At 42.1% G+C, this 9960-nt stretch overlaps 1 protein-coding gene across 1 annotated transcript in view; it reads left to right on the top strand.

The window, feature by feature from the left end:
• Window positions 1-634: 634 nt before the first annotated feature.
• Utp20 (UTP20 small subunit processome component) overlaps window positions 635-9960 on the top strand; it is an 81159-nt gene continuing 71833 nt past the window's right edge. Inside the window, exons 1-7 of the mRNA XM_021175362.3 lie at window positions 635-833; window positions 1940-2020; window positions 6116-6182; window positions 6314-6446; window positions 7049-7237; window positions 8976-9057; window positions 9738-9875. Coding sequence (XP_021031021.1) covers window positions 789-833; window positions 1940-2020; window positions 6116-6182; window positions 6314-6446; window positions 7049-7237; window positions 8976-9057; window positions 9738-9875 — 735 coding nt within the window. The 5' untranslated portion in view covers window positions 635-788. The remainder of the gene's footprint in view (window positions 834-1939; window positions 2021-6115; window positions 6183-6313; window positions 6447-7048; window positions 7238-8975; window positions 9058-9737; window positions 9876-9960) is intronic.

The following is a 9960-nucleotide window of genomic DNA, read 5'->3' as shown; positions in this document are numbered from 1 at the left end:
GGAAACAGCTTTTGATGGTGCACGGTATGTAGCAAACAGCAGTTAATGTTAGGTTGTGACGGTTATGCTTTCTTTCTATAATAAAACCCTTTTATCCTTTTTATTAAAATTTTTCATACAATATATTTTGATCGTGTTTTTCCCTTACCCAACTCCTCTCAGATTCTCCCAACCCATTCAACTGTACATTCTTCTTTCTTAAAAAAAAGAAAAAAAGAAAGAACGCTGGGCAGTGGTGGCGTAAGCCTTTAATCCCAGCACTTGGGAGGTAGAGGTAGGCGGATTTCTGAGTTCGAGGCCAGCCTGGTCTACTCAGTGAGTTCCAGGACAACCGGGATTAGAGAAACCCTGTCTTGAAAAACCAAAACACCAAACCAAACCAAACCAAGCCCACCACCACCACCAATCTACAAAAACGAAAATCAAAACCAACAGGCAAATGACAAATATGGCAAACAATGTCCAAAACAAAACAAAACGTCTACAAAAATACCACTGAGTTTGTTTTGTGTTGGCCAACTTCTCATGTAGTAAAAACTGTGCATCCGCAAACTGCACAACTGACAATCAGGAAGAGCACGCATGCTCGGCCCGCCTCTTCCGCCCACGTGACCGACACATCCTGGCTTTCCAACATGGCGGCGCCCAGCGGCACTAGCTACACGTGAGGAAAAGCAGGCAACCGAGCATTGGAGAGTACCGCGTGGGAGTAACTTTCTCCTCCGTAGTGCCCACGGATCCCTTCCTGTCGTCCCGAGACCCTCGCGGGCCGCTGTCCCGCCGCAGTCATGAAGCCAAAGCCACTTTCGCACAAGACCGAGAACACGTACCGGGTGAGCGCGGGAGTTTGGGCCGGGAGCCGCGGTTCGCCCTGCCTCTGCCTGACCAGCTGATCGCCTTAACCCCAGGCCTGCAAGTCGGGGCAGAGCCGGAATCGCTTGCCCGGGGCTCTGGCGAAAATGGGAGACTATGCCAGAATAAAAAACATTAGTTCGCAGGGGAGTGAGGAAACTTGAATTCCAGAGTCCGCCTTTTAGCGGTGAGATCTGGCCTGTCTGGGCAACTCCCTTCACTCCAGGCTCAAATTGATTGGCCCAGGGGATCGTCTGCAACCGAGTCCCCCCTTCTAACTTTAAAGACTGAACGGAGGAAAGGGTAGGGCGAGCTGGCAAGTGGCGAATGACTTCTGCTGGCTGCTGTCGTACTTTATAATGCCTTTCCAAGCCCTTTTGTAACCGAGTCTCTCTGTTTTTTAAAAAATATACTTGTTCCCACAACTTAGCGAGATCCCTGTGCTTTCGGTGTGGTGTGAAAGCGTTCGTCCAGGTTCCAGTCTGTGTGGAAATTGTTTTTGATAAAACATAATGTAGGCGGTAGATCGGTTGGTGGAGTGTTTGAATAACATTCAGGAAGCCCTAGGTTGGATCCCCATTAAAAACAACAACAGTTACAACAAAAACAGGTGTGATGGCTAAATGCCTGTTACCCCAGACCTGGGGATGTAGAAGCAAGAGGGTCTGAACTTAAATTTTAAGGTCATCGTTGGCTACATAGCCTGTTCCAAGGGTACTTAAAAGAAAAAAAGAAAAAAGAAATACACACAGATGAAGTAAGTTATGCAAAAAGTACAAGTATTTATTATCTTCAAGTAGTAACTGCTTTTGTTTAGAGTTCTTACATTTACCTTTTGTGTTTCATAAGTAATAGCTGCTCTTATTTTAAAAAGTTACATATTTTATGATCAATAGAAACCACGAGTCTGAAATGATGCGCTAAGGGTACTGTTGTTTGTGGTGATGGTCCAGAGGTTGCTCACTGAAGCTCTAAACATTCTGTGTTCAGAATTTGATGTGATTATGGTGTAGTTTTACTCCAGCAGATATCAAAACCTGATAAGCATCGAATGCTAATGTGTCTTAAATATGCTTTTTCTCTGCAGTTTCTTACATTTGCGGAGAGACTGGGGAATGTGAACATTGATATTATTCACCGTATCGACAGAACTGCAAGCTATGACGAGGTAAGAGGGAGTTTTAAATTTCTCTCACCAGTGTAAGTAAGCTGTTTTTCAAGCCATTTGTGATGTACATGCAGTGATTTAGACCTGTATTGTCTAATTAAAAAAACCACACACAGCAAATATGTTCATTCACTTTAAACCTAAAACCCTCAATAGCTATATGCAGCTAGCTGGAATCATTCGAGAGAAGTACCATACCGGATGGTGCATGTCATCCTGGCCTTGTTCAGTTGGCTTGACTTGATTCTCAATTGGGTTTTGTTACTGGAAACTCTTGTTTTCTTATATCCATTGCAAGCGGGTCTACAGACCTGTACTTTTTGGCAGCTCCAATTTTAAAGTGATTTTAGTGAAATCACTTTCCCGGTGTTTAGTTCCTTCCTCTCGAAGATACTAAACTGCACTTTTCTCCGGTTCTAACCACATACCTGCCATCTTCTGTGAAGAAGGGTTTTCCTTTTTGCTGCACCAAGCCCTTAGTGCTTCTGCTAGCCTTTCTTTTTTTTTTTTTAGGTTTTTCGAGACAGGGTTTCTCTGTGTAGCCCTGGCTGTCCTGGCACTCACTTTGTAGACCAGGCTGGCCTCGAACTCAGAAATCCGCCTGCCTCTGCCTCCCGAGTGCTGGGATTAAAGGTGTGCGCCACCACGCCCGGCTTCTGCTAGCCTTTCTTAAAAGCCTTAACCTTAACCTCAGTCTTGTTAGCGTTGACACCTTTAACTTGGGGTTTCAACCTCAGCTCTTCATCTGTTACTGAGGAGATTCTGTACCGGGTCTTTGCCGGCATTGTCTTCTACCACTTTAGCATGTTGAATGATAACATCTAGACCAGCATAAAATGCTTTGAGAACTCAGTGAAAGGAGCCTTCTGAGAGTGTCAGAAAGGATGTCAGAAGATGATTTTTAAGATGGGACCTGAATTGAGTTTTGCTGTAGGTTTTAGCATGGCAAGAGGACAAGAGTGGCTTTTCCAGGCCAAGGGAAAAGTCTGCACAAAATAGCCGAAGCTCGGGAATGTATGTCCCATTTAAAGCACTACAAAACTGTTCAGTCTTATAGATGTGTGTAGGGTGCACACGAGTGGGGTGCCTGGAACAGCAGAGGAGGGTAGCTGGAGAGATAGGAAAGATCTTAAAGAGTTTTATGTGCTGAGAAATTTGGATTTTATCCTAAAGCCATAGGATTCTGTTCCTGAACTGTAAGCAGGGGAGCAAGTGACATGATCAGGCTTAAGATTTTTAGCCTGTCTGTCTTTAACATGAAGGAGAGCAGGATGTAAACTAGCAGAGAAGATCTGATGTCTGTATGAGAAATGATTATGATAGTGGTAACCAAATCAGAAGGGAAGTTTCGGGGATGTTACATTCAAGAGTGGGAACTGACCTACTGAATATGTGGAGAGGAACAGAAGGCAGGTTCAGGTTTTAGGTTACAATAGCCGGATGGTTGAAGCTACCACTCAACAATCTGTGAAGGGATTCCAGGTAAGGATGAAGAAGGGGGATTACAAAGTCTGGGCCAGCCGGAACTACATAGCAAGACTCTGCCATTCACATGTGCATATACACTCTCTGGAGATAGGATAGGCACTGAGTGCTAATAAGAGAGAGCATGCGGTTCTTAGGAGAGGGAGATAATTAGTTGCACTTGGAACTTGCTCAGTGTGATGTGTAGTACCTGTGACCCATGCAAATTACAGTGTCCATGGGATATTTGAGAGAAAGGGACAGTTCCAGAAAGCACAGTTAATCCTAACTCCTACTAAACCACCAAGGGAAACACAGAAACACATTTGACTAGCAGAGTGTGGTGGTCACACATTTAATCCCATATTCAGCACCTAGAAAGCAGATCTCTGTGAGTAGGAGGTCAACCATGCTACATGGTGAGACCCTGTCTCAAAACCTTTGTGAATCTAGAGCACAGGTGAATGCAGAGGCGCAGTTACAGACTTGAGTTCAGCAGGTGGTTTTAGCGTAAGCTACAGGAGAGGTCAAAAGCACCAAGCAATAAAATGTTAAAGATGAGAGTGTACAATTAAAAAAAAAAAAAAAAAACATAAGGAGTGTGTACTAGCATCTTTTCGTAAGAAATTTCCTTAAAAAATTCTTAGGCTGAATGATCCAAAATGGATTCAGTTACACATCTTACAGTGGGGGTTGTTGGTCTCCATTCTTGTTGTTTTAGTTAGAATTCTATTGCTATGATCAAGACTACAACTAAAAACAAGGGGAGGAACTCAGGGCAGGAACCTGGAGACCAGAACAGAAGCAGAGGCCATTGAGGAGTGCTGTGTACTGGCTTGTTCTCCACAGCTTGCTCCGTTTACTTTTGTATGCCACCCGGGACCTTCCAGGGGTGGCATGGTCCCCAGTGGGCTGGGCCCTCTCACATGTACATATTTCATGTATGTGGGTACACTGTCACTGTCTGCAGACACACCAAAAGGTGGCATCGGATGCCCATTACAGATGGTTGTGAGCCACCAAAAAGATTACCACGGGCATTCCTCCTTGGCCAATCTAGTGGGCGCATTTTCTCAATTAAGGTTCCTTTTTCCAAAATGACTCTTCCCTATATCAAGTTGACATAAAACCAGCCAGGAGACTCTTCATGTCTGTCTCCAACACAGCTAGATGGCTTTGTTTCCACGAGGTAAGAGTCTTTCTAAGACAATGAAAGCAGACCCTCATAAAGCCATGCTTAGCATGTGACGTTTCCATTGTAAGTCATTGTTTATAGCAGGGCTTACTAAACTTTGTCTCCGCCCTACCTCCTTTACCAAGCAATCCAGCGAGTGATTTTTAACATTCTAGCAGAATACAATTAAAAGATACACTAATTTATAGTAGGAAAATACTGTCTGTATTTTCTGTATTTAAACCATTATATCCTTCACTTTTCTAAAGTGCAGGATAATATATACTATATTAAGCTAATATGTGTAGATATTTGTAGAAGTTTCCGTAAGTTTTTGGCTTTTTTTATTTTTAAGATTTATTTATTTATTTCATGTATGTGGGTATACTGTCACTATCTGCAGACACACCAAAAAGGTGGCATTGGGTGCCCATTACAGATGGTTCTGAGCCACCATGTGGTTGCTGGGAATTGAACTCAGGACCTCTGGAAGAGCAATCAGTGTTCTTAACTGCTGAGCCATCTCTCCAGCCCATGTTTTTGGCTTTTAATAAGAAAAATTAGAAAAATCAATATATATAAAGCACTTTTATCACACTGGGATGTGTCTTCAACATCCTTCTACTTAATGACAACAAAATGATTTTAATTTTTATTGATTTGTTGCTGGGGATTGAACCCAGGGCCTCAAGGACACATGCTAGGGGTGCTGTCTACCACTGAGTTATAGCCTCAACCCTAATATAATTTGGGGGTAGGGAAAGTTGAGACAGGGTTTCTTGTCTCAGCCCTGGCTGTCCTGGAACTTGCTCTGCAGAACAGGTTGGCCTCAAACTCAGAAATCTGCCTGTCTCTGCCTCCTGAATGTGCTGGGATTAAAGGCGTGCGCCAATACCATCCAGCTCCTAGTCTAATAGCCGTGTAGTACACTTGCATTTGTATAGGCCACAGAAGTAGTACAACTCTTGCCTTACTGTTGGATCTTAAGCTGTTTTGATTTCTTCTCAGAGTAATAAACCTTTATGTGTGTAAGTTTTTAAAGTAATGGCTTAGAAAGTAAAATTGCTGGTGGAAGGACATGTTTACTTTTATGTCGAAATAAAGTACCAGATTTCCTCCCTGTAGGGTTGTAGTCGTCCACACATCTGAAAGCAGAATGCAGAACTGAAGAGTCCTACATTTTTCCTCTGCAGACAGTTTTCCCTGTGACTATTACTTGGGCTTTAGACAGTTATTTGCTGCAGCCAAAGCAGCAAGGCTTGTTTTTGTGATTCACCTGCTGCTGGTAGACTCCCGGCGGCGGCTTGAGGAGGTTGGTTCTCCCCTCTTCTCAAAACACAAAAAGGGGGGTTTTAAACCCTTGATCCTTGTCCTATGATGCTGGCTGTGGTCTGTGCTCTGCAGCTTGGTCAGTTGTCCTAGAGTTGCCTCACTAACAGCTGCCTTGCTCTTGGCAGGACGTGGAGACTTACTTCTTCGAGGCTCTGCTGAAGTGGAGAGAGCTGAACCTTACGGAACATTTCGGTACCGTCTCCTTCTTTGTACTTCATCTTCCCATAATTTGCACTTTTTATGTTCCCAACAACTAGTGATGCGATGGAGAAATAGAACATAATCCTTTTTGCTTTCTTTCTTTTTTCCTTTTGTTAATCCAGGGAAATTTTACAAAGAAGTCATTGACAAATGTCAGTCTTTTAACCAGTTGGTGTATCATCAAAATGAAATCGTCCAGAGCTTGAAGACTCACCTGCAAATTAGGAACAGTTTTGCCTACCAACCTCTTTTGGAGTAAGTCATCTCAGATGAAGGCTCAATAGTGTTTAACTGAGTTATAAGGAAAACCATGTTTCATCACTGGCCTTAAATTATGGTCTATAATTTAGAAGCGGGATGAGTATGCCTTCCCTGTTAGTTTACTGTATCAGAAAAAGATGTGTTTCTGTAAAGCAGCATCCTGGGTGTACATTGCACTTGTTCTGGCTCCTACGAGAGCTGTATGTTTCCTTGAAACCAGGGATGGGTGGTCCCAGTTCTGCTATCACTGTTTCTGACTTGAGACCAGGGATGGGTGGCCCCCAGTTCTGCCATAACTGTTTCTGGTTTACTTTCTTTGCTCACGTGTTAAGGTTGGAAGGATTTTATATCTCTTCAGATTGGAGCTGTTAGTGATGGCACACTGTATAATCAATCCCTGCTCTCAGGAAGTGGACGCAGGTGGATCTTGTCCAGCCTGGGTTGTACAGCAACATAAGATATTGTTTCAAAAACTAAGACCGCAACAACAGAGGCCTGATTAGAAGTTCTTCGTTTTAATTCATGAAACGATCATAGGCTATCTATATTATTGATCAGCTTTTTATTTGTAATTGGTTGCTTCTTCTTCAATCCAGTTTAGTAGTACAGTTGGCACGAGATCTGCAGACTGATTTCTACCCCCACTTTGAAGACTTCTTCCTGGCAATCACGTCCATCCTGGAGACTCAGGACACAGAACTGTTAGAATGGGCTTTCACCTCGCTCTCGTATCTTTACAAGTACCTGTGGAGACTGATGGTGAAGGACATGTCCAAGATATACAGGTGCCCCTTTTCTTCTGCGCTGCCTTCTTCCTTTGCTCTGACCTCTCCTTGACTCCAGAATACCTTTCCAGCACACTGCCTAATTATTTCCTTATACAGAGTTGATGTGCCAGTCATGGTAATCTACATTTTAACCTGTCAGTCTGCTGTGTATATCTTAAATTTGTATGTACCTACTTTCTTTCTTCCTCAACTCTTAAAATTATACCCACCCATCCAAACTTGACTTGGAGTTCATCATATTACCCCCCTCCTACTTACTAGCCATGATAGCTTTGAAGTTTGGATCTCTCTGTATTTTATTTTGTCTTGTTGACTAGATCTCAGACGTGTTATTATATTTCTTTGTAATCTTATCTTCTGCAAACCCCTGAACTATTTAAGAAAACTGTTTAAAATGCTGGTGCTTGTCCAGCAATAGGTAGATATAGATATATATTTCTTCAGCATATATCTATATGCTTAGCAAAAGAGATACCATTTTTTATATGCACAGGGATGTGGAAGGAGATTGAATTTCTTGGTGGCTTTTTGTTTAAAGAAAAGATTCCTAAATGTTTAAATCAGACTAAATGGGACTTTTCATCTGTTTTTCCAATTATTTCTCCTGTTCCAATAGAAGGTATGGGTGTGGAACCAGGCAAAGATGCCAGCGATCTTCCTCGTGGCTCCTTAGAGGCATCTTTGATCTAGTTACCCAGGATTCCAAAATCTCTTCTGTCATTTATAAAGCTCAGTGAACTTGTAGTGACTGCTTCCTGTTTTAACTCACTTGGTATAGTCACAAATAAAACATAACAGAAGCCCTTGTGTGTTTATGTTAGGATGGAGAACAGGACAGATCATAGAGTCTTAGATCACTGGAAGGCCTTCAGCTCCATTGCAGGGACTCCTGAAATACCTTCTGGGTTGGGCCTTTCCTTTTCTTGCTAATACTTGCCTTGATGGCCATGCTTCTGTTACCTGACTAGCCTTTTAACTAGATCGTTAGCCTCTTTTTTTCTTTAGCTTGTATGTTGCTGCCAAATTAACCTTACAGAAAGTATGGTATTCAGCAAGTGTTTATTCACACCTGCTGTTCTGAACGTTGTTAGATACTAGGAACATGACAGAAATAGGACAGCATACTCTGTTTTCTATCATTAGGCAGACTGACCTTGCGGTTCTATAGTTATAGCTGTGTGGTATATGACAATGAACAAGTTGTTTAGCTTTGCCCTTGACTCATTATCTAAATAATGGAGGTAGTAATAGTACCTGCTCATAGAGCTGTGCTGATTGAATGAACTAGTGCAGAGGAAATACTTGCAGAAATGCAAATTACTGCCCAGACTCCTGTGCCTGGCTGGGGTTCCGAGCTGCATGTTTCTCCATCATTTCCCACCCTCCCTAGCCATCTCACCCTCCTCTCTGAGGTGTGCCTCTTGTCTCCTTACTATTCCCTGATACGGCTAGTTAGTTCTGCTCACCCTATCTGTGCTTTTCCTAATGGTAAGCTTCCCAGTTCACAGCTGAGTTCATGCTGCCTTTCAGAACTCACTGTGTGTGACCGTTTCATGACTTTCTGTGAGGACCAGTGCCACTTAGCCTATTGCTTCTGGCCTCCACCTTCTTTTTGATGTTTGAGTATCTGTAACCACGTGCATGCCTAGCACTGATGACGAGATTGCTGACACGTAGCAGGTCTGTACTAAACCGATGCAGTTGACGGAGCTGCCCTGTTTTTCTCCTTTTACAGCTTGTATAGCACCCTCTTGGCTCATAAAAAACTACATATAAGAAATTTTGCAGCCGAAAGTTTTACTTTCTTGATGAGAAAGGTTAGTGTGATAATTTCTGTGTTTATTGGGAGTAAATTGTCAAAAATCAGATGACTAGAATAGATAGTTTTTAGAATCAGATGACTAGAATAGATAGTTTTTGAAGTGATTACGAAGTAACTTTTGTAAATACATAAATGAAGCTGGTTATTCTCAGCTTATGTTGCATGTTGCATAAGGTTTAGTCTTTTTTTGGGAGTTAGTGAGCTATAATTTGGATCATTCTTTTATTTGGGTTTTTATAACTTTCAGTGTACATAATATAAAGTGCCCTTTGGTCAGTGTAGGGAATTCTGTAATGATTTCTTGTAAGGGAACAATTGTATTGTACCATTTGTGTTTGTCTGGATTTTTCCTAGTGAATTTTAGGTTTTGGTAATAAATTAAAACTAGTATTAAATTTCTTTTATGTTTATAAAATGTGAATATTTGGTTTACTTTAAAAGATATAGTGTTGCCTTATGCTGTTTTTCTTAGCACATGCCTTCCTATCACACCAATTTATCACCCTCATGTGACTATTGCAAGGCAAGTTCAAAATTCTAGTATGAAGTTATTACGTCTGTGCCTTTGAGAAGCTTCAGGAGTCCATTTAAATATGAATATATAAAATAGGAAGCCTGACTTCTTAGTTGGACATACTTGTATTTGTAAATGCAATTTCCCATTTCTCATTTTAGGTCTCTGATAAAAATGCACTTTTCAACTTAATGTTTCTTGATCTTAATGAACATCCAGAGAAAGTGGAAGGAGTTGGACAGCTGCTCTTTGAAATGTGCAAGGGAGTCAGAAATATGTTTCACTCCTGCACAGGCCAGGTAATGAGTGGGGAGCAGTCCTTGGAGTCTGTGTCTAAGAGGATCAAGCAGATGAGGAGGAGGGGCGTCTGGGGTGCACAGGAAG

The sequence above is a fragment of the Mus caroli genome, unplaced genomic scaffold (genome assembly GCF_978045245.1).
Source record: "Mus caroli unplaced genomic scaffold, Mus_caroli_1 scaffold_9, whole genome shotgun sequence".
NCBI lineage: Eukaryota > Metazoa > Chordata > Mammalia > Rodentia > Muridae > Mus > Mus caroli.
Note: the sequence above shows the minus strand (reverse complement) of the source record. Positions and strands in the feature narration are given on the sequence as shown.